Genomic DNA, 18,284 nt, shown 5'->3' with positions numbered 1-18,284 from the left:
CTGCAATAAGCTACATTCTGTTGTGCTTCGCTTTGGGGATATTCTGCATTGCATCAGCTTTCTTTGAATCTGCCACAAAAGAAGGGACAAGTAAGTCGTCCTAACCGATTAGTCTGCCACTGCTGGTAGACTGATCACCTTGATGTGTGAGATAACAAGTAGGTATCTACCCCATTCGAACACTTCTTAAAAATCATGGGACAATGCGTGAAGTGATCATGGAGATGTTTGTCTCGTTCCTAAATAAGGACAGCTGTCCTGCATCAGATGAGGGTTCTGTTTGCCCCACTTACTGGCTTTGATGATGATTAAAAAATATACATAAAAGGCACAAGAAATCCAAGAACTGAACCTGGATATTTGTCAGTCCAACATTGGTTTAGCTTCTGCTGCGGCTGAATCTGCTTTGGTTTAGTTCATGTTCAGGCCAATAACAGTTTCTTCATCTGATTAGGAAATTATTTCAATTATGTTAATGTCACTATACAAACTTAAACACACTGAAGGATAACCTTTATGTGAATCATTATGATAAAAGCTAGCAGGTTAAGCAGTAGGTAGTCAATTAAAGAGATTCCTTCCATCTAACACACAAAGTAATTTCAGACAGTGCTGTACACTTTAGCACAGTTAATATAAGGAAGAACTGACTGATAAAACCAGATATATATTTTCAACCCTTTTAAAAAGAGCATTAGTATGTTGGGAGGCTAGAGAGGAAGAGGGCTGGAACAGGACTTCCCAAAGGCATGGCTAGCTTTTGTTTTTCTCTACACTGGGGTATGTTTCTCTTGGGTGAGCTGGACGAGTGCAAGGACAGGTCTGGGCAGAATGGGGGATTTTGCAGCAGAACAGTTTCTGACCGATGGAATCAGTTGCTATAGTAACTCTGTGCACATGTGTGTTTTGAAGTGTCCCATACATAAAGGCTTCAGATTCTAGATGTCAGGTTTGTATTTAAAAAACAAAAAAACCCCACACAGATTAATTTTTTGGGGCTGAAAAAACATTAGAAGTCCAAACAGGAGTGGGAGTTTCAGTAAAACTATTTGCTGTTACATTGCTCAGGACAAATTTTCAGCTACTAACAGCACAATTACTCTTGCAAAATATGGGGGCCCGCTTGCATTCACAATATTTTTGAGAGTCTGTAAGACAGGAACCGAGTTTATTCACATTCATATTTTCAAAAGCAAATTAGATGGGATATGTAAAGAGCTCATAACTGATTTCGCAAACTAACCATGTCTTTGTTTGCTTTGCTAGCCCTACATGTATAGAATTATTATTACAGTAACAATAATGATGGGAAGTTAGAGGGTTTAGTTTGGTATTTGCTCATTATTTGTTCATGATGGCGGTGCCTAAAGGCTCCAGTCATGGATGGGACCCCTTTGTACTTAGCAAATGTCGAATTTACACTTGAAGGCTCTAAACCTGCAGGCCTTTGTGGACATGCTTGTTTTTTTGCATGTGAAACAGGAAAAAATAATCTAATTGTACTTAACTCTTTGGAATGGTGACCATCTTTTTGTTTATATTACACAGGTCCCTATCATCTAGGAGCAGTGCTTCTATACCTTCATTAAAAATCCAAAACAAATCAAAACAACACTGACAAAACTTTTAATTAATAAATACTCATTATCTATGATTTAACCATAATTGGCAATTCAATAAAGGTCATACTTTAAACTACAACAATGTAGGCAGTGTATACTGGAAGTCCAGTACCCCCAGTTTAACAATGCGCCCTCCAATTACTGCTTAAGAATTGAAGACAACATAGGATTTTATAAATTGGGGATGACGGTGATTACTTTGGGTCTGGTAAGAATCTCTACTCTTACTAGCTAAACAAATATTTACAGTATGCCCACTGTAAGGGTCTCTACTGTTAACTGAATTCAATTTTAAGAGGATTTACCTGCCACTATGAATTCTTTAAGAGAAGATGACAGGGTAGTTAAATCTTAACACAGAAGCCCTGATTCCATATTTAAAGTATCACATATGCTATAATATATAATGAAAAAAAAAAAGATAAATTAGGATGAGTTTATTTTGCTATTCATTCTAAAATTTTCACTGCAATCCCAGCTTCCTCTCAATGGAACTCTCTTGCTTTTCTATTCCACATCAGTAATATCATGTAATTTCCCTGCCTGGACAGAGAAGCCTGGAACATTTTACTCAACTCTGCGGTTCTGACTTATGAATTTTTTTCATTGTTTAGTTGAAAAAAAAATTCCGTCTACAAAAATCAATGCTTGCATTCTGAAAATGACTATATGGTACTTAGAGACCTGGAGACAGTGTTTATGAAAACTTTTTCTATTTTCATTCCACTGAGCTAATAAAAGCTGTTCTCCTTCCTTACTTCCTTAGATATTAGCTTTAAAGATACAGCAACACCACAAGAAGTAGTATCCAGCACTAAGCAAATAAAATATGGACCTAGAAAATATGACATTTCTTAGTTGTAATACCATTATTAAAGTATTACTGCTGGAAGGATTTTTTATCGTACAAATTAAAAGGAATGTAGTATAAAGAAGCTGAGGAAAAAAAGAGTAGAAAGAAAAGCTTTGACATGTACCTAGCTGATCCGCCAGATGTTTCCCCTTCTCCACAGGAACAATTCTTTCATCCTCCATGTCACATTTGTTTCCAACCAGGATCACTTGTGCATTGTCCCAGGAGTAAGTCTTGATTTGTGTGGCCCTACAGCAGGTAAAAAAAGATTGTTATCTTCCATCGGCCATGCCAAAATACAATTGTAAATTAAGTATGAAAACAAGTACCATTAAAGACAAAATCAACATCTCAAGACTGTATGTTGGTTAAAAGACAAACGACCAAGCTTACACACAGAGGAAGAATGCAGACTATGTAATTTATAGCACCATTCTCTTTTGCTACCCCTTAACTTTTTGCAACAATAAAGTTACTTGCTAAGACTTTGCAAGTGTTTTAAGATCATGACATCCAGACAAAAAGATGAATTAAATAATTTTGGAAGTCTAGGGGGAAAAAAGCAGGCTTCTAAAGCTCATTCTCCTTCAGCTGTAATCTGTCAGAGGAACAACAATCAATTACACCTCTTAAGGATATTGCCCCTATAGAGAAAGCCATACAATAGATACACATTTTATGTGAGATATACAGCTTCTTGTAAAACACGACAACAATAATTCAGACAAAAAAAAGATGCTCATTTGCTGCAACATATTTGCTGCAGAGTTTTAGTAACACCATAAGAAATTGTGTTTTGAGAGTCAAATGGAAGCATCCAGTCATCTTTGCTTGAACAAGAAAACTGGTTCATGGAGACTGAAAATTGCACAAAAACACAGAAACTATTGCTAAAAACCAGAAGTTTACCAAATTGGGAAGATATGGGATCAGGGTAAGGCTCTGTGAGCTAATATGTGAACCCAGCAGGATTAAGTGATACCTAAGGCAGGGAACAGCAGATGCAATGACAGATGGCAGGTATCAGACGATGCTAACTTAAATGACAGAGGGATCAAGTGCATGGGAGCTTAACCAGGAGCACTGGGATGAACTTAAAGCCTCTAGAGCTCTCTAGCTCATGTGCTGAAACTGGAGTGGGCTAGCTGTGGATCCCAGGAGCCTGACCTTACATTTGGCCTCTTAATAGTTTTTATATGACAACACAGTAGACATTTTTTTTTCCTTGTTTATCATGAGGGGCCAGTCCTTTCCCACCATCCTTGGTGAGGTGTCACAGAGCCAGCGGCAGAACAATATTAGCTTAGAGTGTTCATTTTCATCCGTGTTTTCAGATTGGCCTGACCTGTTTTATCTTCACCAAGTCTTTTAAGACTCGCTCCTTCCCAAAGGTAATTAGGCTGCTCTGCCAGAAGTGATGTACTCGTTCCCTCCTCCACCCCCTAACTCACCTTCCCACTCTTTGTCCCTACTCACTACCCCTCCATACAGGACACTGCAGTTTCAGGCAAACATGCCATTTCCTAGGAGAGACAGATTTTACTTCTGTTTAGTTTGCTTGAACTCCCTTAACAATAAAGCACTTGATTCCTTATCTTCTGAATTAGCAGCACCCTTCAGCTCTGACCTACTAATGATAATTTTAAATTCGTTTGAGTTGCTTACTTGCCTTTTGCATAGAAAGGCACCCATGTTACTCCACAAATATCTATGAAAAAGGGGGCCATTTCACTCTGCAACTTGCCTTTAAGCAGCAGCCTGTTTGGATTGCACCAGAAAACATAAACCTAAATGAAGCCCACTGCACGAGCCCAGACCCATACTACAACGTGCAAAAATAATCAAGAACTTTGTGCAGTGAAACTTCTTACTCTTTTTAGTTCCTCCTGGAAAGGCACTCACTCCAATCCCAGTTTCGGCTCCTCTGCTCTCACCTTTCTGTGTGCCTCCATGTAGACAAGCCCTGTGAGAGCTAGTATGAGTCTGTGATGAGTTTATGCGGTACATGGGTTTCTCAAGGCTCATCACAAGAAGGAATGACCTCAGAAATCAACCAAAGCCCAGAAAGATGGGATCTCCCCAGTCTCCCTTGATAAGCAAGAAAGGAAGAAAGTCTGTCCAGGTTAAAGTTAAAATACCTATACCCAGGCTTCTCTTCTGACTCCCATTTCTCTTTCTGGATTCATTTCAGCCCCTGGGGGGTCTTATGGGGACACACTGCCAAATCTTAGCTATTTAAACAGAATTACTTAGGAAATGAAAAAGAAGAAAAAAGCATGAAGGATGTCGCACAGAAACTCATCCTTCTTGTTTTGTATGTTAGTGAAAATCCTCTCTTGTAGAACACTGCCATTTATACTCATTAGGAATAAAAACAAAAGTTATGAAGAATAGGAATGTCTAAAAGAAATGCAGATCCCCATACAAAAAGAAAGGCAGCAAATTTCCAGAAGCTTTTGGAAAGGTAAATAAAAAAATTTAAATAAATAAATACACTTGTGCAATTGAAATGTTTCAACGACTATTAGGGCAGTCCAATATACACACTGGGAAAAATATATTTCTGTGACACAGTAACAATGCTGTGCCTTATTTGTGCTGAATTCCCCAAATTAACGATAAAGCATGGTATTATGCTTCACGCTTAGAAGAAAAATAGCCTCAGGTTCAGTGTTACACGGATACATCAACAGCCTAATTTGGAGATCAGCCTTAAAGATAAATAAAGTTGATGGTCTGTGAACCCAGCTGTCACTTACATCTAAGTTAAATTTAACCAATTTTTCCTTCCCTTCTATGAAATTGTCTAGATTGTCCAAAGCAGAGGTTCCATAATATTTACTATGTACTCTACAGTATCAAATGCTGAGTATATTCTACTTTCAGTACAGTTTCAAATGAGGTATAAACCACTGATTCATCTACAGACAAAACTATCAAGCCAATGTCAAATAATAACTGTCAGAGGGGCCTACTAAAAAAAAATAATCTAGAAACTGAGCTGAAAGCTATGAAAGCACATTTAACCCTTTCACTCACCCTACAGTAAAGATGTCTTATTATTCAAACAAAATAATTGGTTATTTTCAAGTATCAGGTATACATCTTTGCTTTTGCCCATTTATGCTTTTTCTTCTAAAATAACCTGACTGTACTCTTGCCACACTGCAGTAAGGAAAATCACTCCAGCTTAATCTCTTAAGGCTTCTCATACAATCTGATGTACCTTTCCCAGTGAAGGAACAAGAGAACAGGTCATGTCCTAGATATTCCCAAATGCATTTAAATTGTGTATCTTGCTCTTTCTCAGCTGCTTTAAGATAATACCATCAATTAGGGTGATTCATGTGAATGAAGGAAAGACTGTACCTCACATTCATATACCACCTCAAGAGTTTGTCTAAACACCTCATACACAGCCATGATCCTCCTCATTCAGGAGAAAGAGTACCTTTACTTGTTTTATAGGAGAAGTATTTCTGGAGGGATACAAAGCAAACCAGAATGATCTTTAGGACATCCACCCATAAGAAGGGTGCAGTAAAAAGAACACCCAAGGAAGAAATCGTATGGCACTCTGGAAGAGAGATTCACATTTCCCTTGTGGGTAGTTGAGGCCAGGTCAGGAGGCTGTTAAAACAGTCCCACACCAATGAGCCAGAGATGAGAGATAAATTGCACCATACATACACAGGAGGCAGTTTTAGAGGGGATGTGGGAGCTTCCTGAAAAGGCTCAGAGAATAACAATGCTAGTGAGCACAACCTGCTAAGGTAATTTTCCAGCTAGAGGGAAGATATAAGCTCTAAGATGCTGGAGAGGTCTAGAAGGGAAAAGACTTCTCTGTGATGGAGAGCTGACTTTGCACAAGGCTACCTTCCCATAATGTCAGTGTGATTATAAAGATGAAGTCTGAGATCTATGCACACCCCTATAAGCTCCAAAGAAGGTAAGAGTTTGTTGTGGGTGAGAGCTTACTTGGAGTGCTAGGTCTTTGGTTCAGCTGTTTATTCATGCTTTTGGCTTGTTTTCAGTAGGGAACTCTGCAGGAAGAGACGGTACAAGAAAAAGCAGTGAGATGGGCTGAGACTCATTGACAGACTTCTTACACAGCATCTTAAAAACCTGCATCACTAAGCAGCAATAGGCAGGGCACCAGCAAGAAGGAACAAGCTTTAGTCTGGACAATGTCCTACTGTAAAACACATAGATGACTACTGTACACAACTTGACCCATTCCAAGGTTTTATGAATGAGTACAATTTTAGGATCCAGTTGTTATGTTCAGGTGGGAAGTTCTTACCAGCCAACGAGAAGGGACTGGGATAGAAAGCAGCCAAAAGTTAGTGGAAGGGGTATCACTTCATATTTTATTTGCCAATGATTTTCTTGAGGTATCCTCCTAAGCATGATTGTATTTGCTTTATGAACCCAGTCCCATGATCACATGGCAGATGGCTTACTCATTTTCTTATGCCAGAGAAACACTCAAATTCCATTCACACACATTATTTTATAAATAACTGGGAAGGTTAACAGGTGTCTTACGGGTTTTAATTCACATTAACTGAGTACTGGTGATTCATTCTCAGTGCCTAAAAGGTCAGCCGATCTGCTGCATCATGCTGCATTTATGACAAAATATTCAACTTAAGAGTATTCTTTATTTACTCTAGCTGGACACTGAAAAACATATCACTAGCAAACTAGGACAGCAGGACACTTAAAAGAGAGAAAGGATGTGTAGCATTAATTGCTGTAATTTCTGGCAACTTGCGGGATGTAAGAAGACCTGGGATGAGCTTTGCTGTTAGCTTTTGCATATATTCTAGGTGGATGCCCCATTTAATTTCAGTGAAGGTTGAAGTATGGTCTTAGAACTAGCGTGGTTTGTTGTAGCCTCACTTAAACCTCTGCAAGGAGGGGAGCAACTCCCATATTGGGCCACACACCTTCCTTGCAAGGTAAAAAGCAGCTTGCAACTTTACCATATCCTGGGAATATAGGAGCAACACTACTGAGGGTAACCTCTCCTCCCATCAGCCCATCTCACGTCTCAAGCGTTCTGGGTCCAGCCCTCTCACTTTTACAGAGGTCCTCCTTCTCAGGCACAGCAGGCAGAGCAGGAAGGCTGTCCTATCCACATGTGGCGGACAAGGCACAGCAGGGCTGAGCATCAGGGGAATGCTACTGACATTGCAGCCTGTGCAGCTTTCCAATAGCTGCCACTCCATCCTCTCACCAGCACCAAACGGAAGCACTGCAGGACTGCTAGGGCTCTGTTTACATCATTAGGTATGCTGCTTCTGTCTTGCACTTGACCTGAAGAAGGGACTAGGCTCATGGAGATAAAGGCTCTGAGCTAAAGGAGCTCATGTAGAAGACACCTTAATTTTCCAAGGAGAGTACAGTTCTTGACTGAAGACCAGATCCAGTGTAATGGTTTTTTTGAAGCATAACTGTATCGCCCAGCATGGTGAAAAAACAAATAGACAAACAAAAAATCCTACCTACTTGCTATGCTGGCAAATGGCAGAGGCTGATACAGCAGCATGAGACAAAAGCTTTTGTTTCCATTTTTTGTCCCTTCAGAAGTCTATGAAGCAGTTTTGCAGACTGGGAAAAAAAAAACACCCTTTAGCTGCATCGCCGCTAGAGGACTCTGCTGGCACAGTGATGTGGCTTTACTACAGTCCTCACCTCCTCTCCTGTGGACAAGCTTCAGAAAGGATGGAAATGGGCTATCACAGGCTGATGTTGTCTGCCCCACGACATCATTTGGGCTCAGAATCTTAAAACTGATGGTTGGAAAGATTCCTGATACACAGGGTAAAAACCAACAGTGATGGTTCACTTCTGTCCTTTGGCTGACAAGGGGCTCTTAGCAAAGATATTGATGCAGCCCCTGTAGTACAGGAAGATATGAAGACAAATACACAAAGCTAACCTTTCCTAATTCTTGCACCATTGCCTTTGATGGAACAGGTATTAGACCACTTCCAATACAAAGCTTCAGGTTAAACTTTGCCTGTGCAAAGTTTAAAATAGTATCTCAAAGTGGCAGCTCATAGGTGGAGATTTGTTACTTTTTGGCTAAGTTAAGACTGATAAGTAAAACATATTAGAGAGGAACCAACGGTCAGACAGATGAACCAGTCATATATACCTTGTTTCAACAGGGAACCAAGCTGAAAGTATTTAAAATTTAGTGAAAGATATTGCCCTAGATCACATGCCTGCACTCCTATGGAAAAAAGCCCTGTGCAGGCACTTGGAGAAAAAGCTTCATCTGAGCTTGGTGGAGGGTCTGTCACACAGAGCAACCTGGTTTTGGCAAAGCCTTTGGGTTTGTGTTTCTAGCAAGGAAAAAATTTATTCCTCTATTATTAGCTGCTGAAGGACAGCTCAGGGAAGGTGCTGCAGTTTACCTTCTGCAGCATGGTGTCACGATACTGGACATGGGGTGAAAGATGCGGTGATCTACCTCTTTAGATGTGATGATCATAACCAACTGTTTCAGTGGACAGTGAGAACAAATAATGGGCAGCTTTGGAGGAAGGCCAAATTACTAGAAACAAACAGCATTGTTGCGGCTTTTGAGTTACCACCTAGATTTGGGATATAGGTGTTCAACAAACAGCCAGACTGAGCTGGATGCTAAAAGCCAGTGCCATAGACAGCATATGTTCCAGGAGAAGGAGGCTCTTCTCATCTGTTATGTAAAAAAATTGTTAAGTCACCTTACATGCTGCTGTTTTGTGCTCCTGGGAAGTCACCAAGATCACTGCAAATCAATCTGTCAGACTTCGGAGATTACATTAACCACTACATTGCCTTTCTTTGCACGCTGACTATACCTATCTGCAATATACAGCAACAGGGTAACAAGCAGAAATGATTGCAAGACATTTGAGGGTAGCCACTGAGGTACTACTTCTGAGGATAGACACAGCATTTCTTCTGCCTCCCCATGCCTTGTATTTCCTACACCAAGTGTGGTGTCCCTTTGAGAGGATCCCATGTCAGAACGTGAGTTCCAGCAACAGGGTCCAGCCTTCTGTGCTGTGCCTGCAGCTGCTAACTCACAGTGGCAGCTCAAACGTTCTCACCCCAGGCACTGCGCTGGGTCCCTGCTGAGGAAACACCTCCCCATCAGCTACCACTGAGGGGACTGCAGGAACTGCCCACGGCCACAGAAATGACATGTGCTCTAGCTCTTCTGGGAAGACCTCCCAGGGAAAAGTTCTTCCTGCTCTGTACATGTACTTGTATAGAAGGCATGAGAGCAGGAAGAAGGTCTGGGCCACAGCAACGCTTCCAAAATCAGATCAAGATGGGATACGATGGGACGTTTCTTCCCAAGGAAGATGACAGGTGACATGAGCTACAAGGGGAGCTTCCAGGTGGGGAAGGGGAAGTGCACACCAAAATTGTGGGGGAGACGAGCCTGGGTGCCAATGCAGCTTTGATACTGCCATGGAGTTCTTAAAGTGACTGACCTGGTGCTTTCTTTTTTTGCTGTTAAGGCAAAAATATTTTCTGGCTTTTTGTCATCAGAAAGTCCAGAAATAACTTTCTGGTGTTTCTGTATTTGTACTGAACTCAGTGGAGCCAGAGGAGCTCATAACAGCTGAGAATCCATTTCATACCTCGTTTTAGGGCTAAGTCCCCACGCTTCGCATTTAATAGGTAACTCCTTTTCCCCCATCCCCCCATTCCACACTGAGCACTGCCTTACAGAGTTATTCAGGTGCCTTCTGTAGTCAGTACTAACAGACAGGCCCCTTCCAAGGGGTATGCTTGTTTTGGGTCCTAGACCTTGCTCTTCCTCCTCTTACTACAACTAATTTTAACTTCACAAGTTTTTATATGGGTAAAGTTAGATTTTTAATTATCTCAAGTTAGGCAGAGTGAATACTGTTCCATGTGTCTACATTTGTAGGTTAAAAAAAATTTAAAAATCACTTTTTAAGGCAGCTTGGAAAGATTTAGCCTTATTGGATTTTAAATGAGATCTGACCAAAACAATCACTGTTAAACTGGATTTTTTCAGCAGCATGGCCAGAAACCTTATAAGCCCAAATAATGCATTAAAGGATTAATTTCTTTACAATAAATTAGAACTTTTAAAAGCAACATCTGCTGTAGTATGCTACTGTATTTGAATTATAATTTTTTCATAAAAGTGAAGCTGTAGAACTTTTTCTAAGAAGAGTTTAAAAACCAAATTTTTTACCCCAAAGTTTAGATGAAGAGGAAAGAATATGGTAATGCAAAGCACTGTGGAGGGTGGGATGTCTAATGTTATCAACAAGCAATTGAGGAGAGAATTGGCCAAAAACTAAACCCAACAACAACATTTCATACCAATCCTGCACTGCATTGAAGGAGTCTTCACTGGTGATATCATACATGAGGATGAAGCCCATGGCTCCTCGGTAGTAGGCTGTAGTGATGGTTCTGTATCTTTCTTGTCCAGCTGTATCCTGGCACAAAAAGGAATATTTAGACTTTAAGACTTCAATTCTCAGAAACAGGAGCTGTAGCTATGTCCTATATCTAAAATAAGGCAACCACTTTTTGTTATTATACATCTTAAAATTTTCATTTGCTCCCAGCTGAAATGAACTCTACTTACATTTTAGTGTGAATTGGACTTTTGCATCAACTATGATTTGTTAAATGCATTTTGACACATGCACTATTAAAAAAATACCTAAGATGTCAACCCTTTAATTGCTCTTCTCTGCCTCAGCCTCAGTGCAATAATAAAACATTAGCAGAGTTCACTGAAAGCTAACACTTCAAAGCAGAGGCAATAGGAAACACTCTAGGACTGTACCAGGCAAATTACATGTTCCAATTTAGTGTCATGGCCAGGAAAATGTCCTTGAGATAGATGCTGCGGGTGACTCAGTTCTTACCTGAGGTTAGAGACAACTGAAGACTTGATGCAATTGAAATTATCACGATCTCTGAGGTGCACATGCTAATCTGAGATGTACTAATCCTCTTCTGTTGGTTCAGCTCAATTCTCTTTACCTATAGAGTGCTGTAAAATACCTCTACCTGCAGTTGTCATTTCTATGTTTGGCCTGGCAGCACAAAGGTGAAACGCTGGCATATATAACACAAGTATTTTGAAAGACTTGTGACAGCTGGAAAACACATCAACTACCATCTGTTGGATGCCAACAACATTTATTCCTCACATTTTGGGTGCCTGCTCTTGAACTGAGGAATGCTTCTATAGCAGATCAGCAGTCCTGCAGACAATCCGTTCCCTCTGGACCTGCCTTCTGAACCAAGGAGAGAAGTCACATGCTTAACACATATCTCTCATTCAGGAGGTATCTATCAGGTGTCTATGTCATCTGAATAAACACATTTCATCCATCTTTTGGCAAATGGCAACTCTGGGAAGAGCTGCAGGGAGGCAAAAGGCCTTACCTTCAAAGCATGTGTTCAGCATAAGGTGTTGGCTGCTAGTTACTCTTATGGGTTAGCAGTTCAGAAATGAATGGTCTTTTAGTCCTCCAAAACCCACACTTAAGAACGCATTTACTGCTACTGGTTTAAAATGTTATTAAAGTTTCTCCTCTCTAGAGAAAAAGACCCTAAAGGATGTATCAATCATAGCTGGAAGAGTAAAAAAAAAAAAATCCATGTAGAGCACTCTTGCAGGAGTACAGAGCCAGTTTCTGATCAGACACAGCACATCACAACCCCAGAAAACACACAAAGTGCAGTGGGAGGGAAACTACTCAGCTTTAAAATCTTTCTGTCCATCATTCCTGTACGTGCAGCTTTGTTTTTGCTGCAAGAGACAGTGTTGGCCCTTCCAGAACACATGCTAGCCAGTCTATGAAAAGGGAAAGCATCAATGATTGCCTGTTGTTCTGCACCAGAATATCACAGAGGCTCTCTGTAGGAGGAAAGCGCTTGTAAATAAGCTCCCTGCAGCTTGCTTAAAAGGCTCTGCCTATTGCATTACCGTGAGGCTATCCACAACTGTAAGACACCACAAATTTCCCAGTGGAGAGATTATGCAGCTTGAATCTTGTGCTGTTTCTCTACTACACTTCTGGAAAAAAAGAAGGGATTTCTCCTTGAAAGTTGTGCATTGGCTGATCACGGTGAGGCATTGCACATTGACGAAGACGGAGTCCTCCTGTTCCCTCCAGACAAGAAATACTGGAATGAGGTGGCTACACCTCACAGCCCAAGTGACCATTTATTCTCCCGCCATTGATCTGTCAGAGAGCACTGCCATATTCACTGACACTGCATCCTTGCTTAGCTGCTGAATAGCCAAACTAGCGGTGCCAGCTAGATTCTGACTGTACTTGAAGCAGTAGGAAAGGTCTCAGCAGCAATAGCATCACACTGTTTATTCAGAAACATGATAGTTGCTGTATTTTAGCCTGACTTCCTAAGGACTTGAGGCTTATTGAATCATCAGTCTCCACACATGCATGTATATATGCTCATTATAACTACTGACTTTTGATCAAGTTTGACTGAGGGGAAAAGCTCTCAGAAGATACCTTCTTACACATGTCACGAGAATAGTTGGTGAGGTGAAGAAGACAGACATCAAGTGTACCTTAGCTGGGAGTAAAAGCTTAAGTGCAACACTTATCTTTTTCTGACACCAAAGGATCCACAGGGGAGAGGCTTTCTTCATGCCTCATTAGGAGAAAGACCTAAATCAGTATTAGTAACTTCTCAAATCCTGCGACCAACAAAAAGAAACAAATCCATAGGAAGTCAGGCTGCTTTAGTTCTCATGCTCACAGCGTTATTGTTTTACACCTGCATTCCCAGGTTCTTCTGCCTCCCAAATCTCATCTTCTATTTTCTGCTCTGTGCTCATTTGGGCTTAGGGAAGGAGGCTGTGACCAGGCAGTAAGCAACTGCAAGACACGTTGTCTAGCTACATGCAGAATAATTTGGAAATAAATTAAATTTTACAATAGTTTGGAGGAAGGAGTTAGGTCTGAAGATGTACATCCAGGCTGCCCTGGGAAGCAGCCCCAAGGGACTCTGAGGGTGGCTTCCAAAACCTGCCCTGGTGCCATCTCAGTGCCTTGGCTCAATGAGGAACTGGATTCAGCCCACAGAGTCTGTCCATGTTAAAGGCAAACTGTGCTGTTGCCTGAAAGCTCTGAAATTTAGTTATTCTGGTTTGTCGGTTTCAGTATTCTGCCTGTGAACCCCTGTGTATTGTGCCCCGATTTATACATTAGCAAGAGACAAGGATGTGGCTGCAGGAGTACAGAACCCCAAAGAGATACATGCATTTTCTTAGTCATAACGTGTTCTCTGGTGGACAATGCACTTGCCTCATTGGGAAGGTAATTTGTATATTCATTAGCATATACTTAGGTGTCTGCCTTCTCACGTTATCAGAGGGGGTGTGCAGGGGGGAAAGGTATCCTATATTCCATGGTATGTAAAGTTTATTAATAACCTTGCCCTGGTAGCCATGTGGTACAATGCAGAGATGTGAGTCATCTGTATGTGAGTCACTGATGGATTCCTCGCTCTGTTTTACTGTACAGGTACAGAGCATGTCATCTACCCTTGAAGGTTTTTAGTTGCATTTCTCCAAATCCATTTGAATCTTTGTAATATCACCTTGTAGTGAATTTTTTCCTCAGGTTCTGTTAGCTTCTTAGACAGCTATAAACTAGCTTAATTTTCCTGACTCACACCACATTTTATGCTGGCTTCAGTAAGCACCCCCAGGCACTTCAACATAAATAAAACAAACTGCAAAATCTGAGCTCAGATTCTTCAACGTTTACAGTAGCTGCCCTTATATAAGTTAAAACACCACAAACCCTAGGTGATTAGGCATTTCAGGTTTTTACATGCAAGACATTTACCTAATGAAGGAGAAAATAACTGACGCAGATTGCTTTCCACCCCCTGCCCCCCCCCCCCCCCAAGTTGTTTGCAAGATTTCCAGGTAGACCACAAACTCATTAGAAGACAAGTAGATGAGGCACAGGCAGGGATCAGCAGAAGTCTGGCGTATCTCTAGTTAACAGTCTAGCAAATGCCTAGGAAAAATAGCCTGACCCTTCAGCATCCAGAAGCATGTTTGGCTGTCCCTGATGAGGAATCAGAAAGCTTGGTTGTAACCAAGCATGGAAGGGTCTCTGCGAGGTATATTTACACTAATGTGCTAACAATTCTGTTCTTTTGTAGCTTACATATGCGCTTGTCCTTGATACAAACAATTAAAAAGCCCCACAAGACCATTAGTTGGTAGCTTGAAACAAAAATTTGAAGGTTTTGCATTAATGAGCAATCAAAATCCAGTGTTTATCAAAGCAGAAAAAGACCTAAATGCATTTGCATTATGTGCAGATGCCCTCTACTCACAAGATCCATCACCTAAACGTTCACAATAAGAGCACAACCAGCTTTTCTTAAATTTACTTGGCTGTCTCAGCAGAAACAGCAAGGCACTTACACAGGAAGCATATCTGAGTTTTTAAATCATCACAGATGCTCTTCATTGAAGGTCTGAAAAACAGGAATCCCTGATTCTGAACCGCCATTCTTCTAGCGAAGATTTCCAGCCACAAGTTCTTTGTTCCAAATAAATTGTCACTGAAGCTTCTCATCTCTACTGGATTTAATCCCCTCAGCACTATGACTGTTGTACCAGTGTATGTGACAAACAACCTCTAAAGTAATAAACCTTTCAATTTTTTTTTAAAGGGTTATGACTTGATTTTTTTAAATAGACTAATAATAATAATATGTAAGAATAAGAGTCACGTGTTGTCCAGGTGATTGGCAACAATTACAAGAATCATCATCCTTGCTTAGGCTGCTCAGAGTCAGTACAGAGGTTACATCACCCCCGATAAACAGCACTAACCACAATTTTGGGACTTCACCAGCTGTGGTGAAGGAGAGACCTCCTCCCCTCCCTGGCTGTTCAGTATCACATCGTGACACATACGCTATAGCTTTGTGCACCTTGTCTGGGGTTTGGTCAGCCTCAGAGACAGGATAATCAACTTCACAGCCCTGTGGTTAGAGGGACAGCAAATTGTTAGAGAACAAAGTGTCAGGAAACATCTGACTCCTTCCAAACAGAGCTCAGTTTCAGCATGACTGGCCACCTTAGCTCCTGTTCTCTACAAAACAGATAACCTGAATAAGCAAGAAATAAAGGCATATCCTGAAGAGAGAGGGCTGTTTGTCCTGCTACAGGCCAATCTGCGGCTCAGTAATACTCAACCCCTTTACGTCCAAGACCTGTTTACTTTCCCTTCTACATGGATGAGGAAACATTCACGCTCACATGGACCTATGCTGGTGTCTCTGTTGTGACCAGTGAGAGGGCCATTCTGCCATCCATAACCTCTGTCCCACTCGCTTTCTTCCTACCTCCAGGCAGGTGTCTCCAACTGTTCATGCAGCCTCCTCTGCTGCTGCCCTGTTCTGCCTTCCCCGCTGGACCTAGCTAGCTGCTCAAAGCAGCATTTTCTTACCTTTCTGGACTGTTGCAATGTGAAGTTTTAAACTGCTAGTGACCTCTGGCATCTCTAGCTGTTTTGGTCAATATTACTGATGTCTGCTGCGAGGTGGCTGGTATGTTCCCATCCCACTACTCTCGTGTCAGGACGTGCATTTCAGACTGCACGCTCTCTGGGCCTGCGACTTCCTTAGCCGTGTTTGCCCAGTGCTTAGCACAGAAGGGCTCTTGCTCTGCAATTGGAGCCCCTCAACGTTATATTAACACACATACACATTCACTTTGCAAAAGTAGACTTTTGAGTGGAAGCCATCAAGAATCAGCTAAACAAAAGTCATCTTGAGAGGGAGGAAGGAGGGGGGGCGGGGAAAAAAAAACACCACCAAGAACCACAAGGGTGAGTGAAGAGACCTTGGGCAGACTAGTACATGCCATTAATAAGAGAATGCTAACACTGATTTTACCATTCCTGCTGGCAGCTAGAAATAGGAACAAACAGGCAAGCAAGATGAGTCACTGGTTAAGACAGGGAAAAGATGTGATGTCATGAAAAGCCTGTGAAGTTTCAATTGCTGCCAGGAGCAAAATAACACCTGGTTCCTTCAGAGCTCAGCTCTGATTAAAATGCTCCAGTTCAACAGATTGTATCAAGTATGTTTTTTTCCTCTCTTGTTACTGAGTGCTCCCATTGCCCAAAAGTCACTGGAACCCCTACTCAGATGCATTTAGATACCTTGAGAGCCAGTTTCATTTGAGCAATATTAGCAATATACAGCAAAACATTTCTGTTGTGAAGAAAACCACAACTCAAAACCCCTGTCTTTTTTGATAAAAGGCTCTATCCTTGCAAATTGTTTTTTAAACACCCCACACACACCCCACCTCCCCCGCTATGACTATCTTCACTTCAACTCTTTAGAGGTAGTGAAACCAGAAGCCTTGGACAAGTTCAGTACCACCAGCTGCAGCAGCTTCACTTTTCCCATCTTATTTTGCTTACCCTGTACAGAAGCTGCTTTCCCTAACCCCCCCATATTAACTGCTCCCACCAGGGAGATGGAAATTTTATGAAAAGAGACTTTTAAAAAACACACAGCCTGTAAGAGCTCACCAGTATCTGGTCAGTCAGAAGCCTCATTTTTCTCAATGCACACACATTTTTGAAGTTGTCCCTCATAACTCAGTGGCTGAGTGTCCCTTCATGTGAGGCACTGCACTTATCTTTCTTTTTAATGTACTTTTGTAAACTAAGCTGATGGACAAGGAGGAAAAGTTAGTATAGACTGACCTCATCCACTATTAAGGCATTTCTGGTGGTTGGGAAGCTCTAACTTTTCTGAGCAACTCCACACCATGTAACACAAAAAGTGAATCACTGAAAATGCAATGGGGTGCATTTGCTCAGCAGAATGTGATTTCTAAACTGGAATCAGGCCAAGGTACCATGATTAACACTATGGCTCATGACCTGCTAAGACATTAAAAAAATTATTTCAATTTTCCCAGGTGCGTTGAGATTGCAGTGAAGATTAGTAGTAGTTACCCTTCCTGATCTATCAAATGGTAAGGAGGGCTGAAATAGGGCTGGTTGCTTATGAACATTATCTGCTCTTCTCATCTTTTTGAGTTTCTCTGTTAGAGTATTTAAAAGACAGTGGCTACACAAGAGAAATCACATGAAGAGGTACACACAAAGATTAAGTTCATTGCGCACATTTCTTAAATCTTTTAGAATAGAAAAGTTTTCTTTTCCATGACTTAGAATTAATATGAAGATCAGTCTGATTTTTTTTTATTCATCTTGATCCAGTTACCTTGATAGAAAAATAAAGAAATAGCAGTAATAAAAATATGTAGCATCCATACCACATGCCTACTTCCAACTTCCACTTCTCTGGCTGCAAATAAACAACAGAGTTCAAGAGGTATGATGCATTTGAAAGCCCATCCACTGTGGGCAAGTGATAAAACCATCACTGCTATGATAAAAAAATATTTAAGAAAATTTTAAGAGGCTGAGGTCCTAGAATAAAAAGCATTTTAGGCACTGAATGCACTGTTATATAAGAATATTTTGCCAGATTTGCTAGAACTTTAGTTGTTTAGATTCTGTTAATCAACCACTGTAAGAAGAGCTGTACAATGCACAGATGTCTGAGCAATGTTAGCCACTATAAGCATTATTAATTAGCTAGGGTTGCTGAGAAGCAGATAAATTAATCACGGCCAGAGCACTTCAGAGGCAGCACTACACTACTGTGAATGAGCAAGCGTGGACCTCCTAAATGTTTCTGCAGTGCAGTGGATA

The 18,284-nt window shown here is 41.1% G+C and overlaps 2 protein-coding genes across 4 annotated transcripts in view; one reads left to right on the top strand and one right to left on the bottom strand.

Annotated features, from left to right (window-relative positions):
• Nucleotides 1–18,284, top strand: part of LOC142059163 (transcription factor BTF3 homolog 4) — a 186,908-nt gene that overhangs the window by 101,677 nt on the left and 66,947 nt on the right. The gene's annotated exons all lie outside the window — the stretch shown is intronic.
• The window catches only part of RAB3B (RAB3B, member RAS oncogene family), a 59,098-nt gene that overhangs the window by 3,106 nt on the left and 37,708 nt on the right, over nucleotides 1–18,284 (bottom strand). For all 3 annotated transcript variants that reach the window (XM_075097637.1, XM_075097636.1, XM_075097638.1), the window contains 2 exons: nucleotides 10,843–10,961; nucleotides 2,600–2,724 (listed from right to left, as the gene is read on the bottom strand). In XM_075097637.1, the coding sequence (XP_074953738.1) occupies nucleotides 2,600–2,724; nucleotides 10,843–10,961 (244 nt within the window). The remainder of the gene's footprint in view (nucleotides 1–2,599; nucleotides 2,725–10,842; nucleotides 10,962–18,284) is intronic.

This window comes from Phalacrocorax aristotelis, chromosome 6 (assembly GCF_949628215.1).
Source record: "Phalacrocorax aristotelis chromosome 6, bGulAri2.1, whole genome shotgun sequence".
Taxonomy (NCBI): Eukaryota; Metazoa; Chordata; class Aves; order Suliformes; family Phalacrocoracidae; genus Phalacrocorax; species Phalacrocorax aristotelis.
The sequence above is the reverse complement of the archived record's forward strand: the minus strand, read 5'-3'. Positions and strand labels throughout refer to the sequence as shown.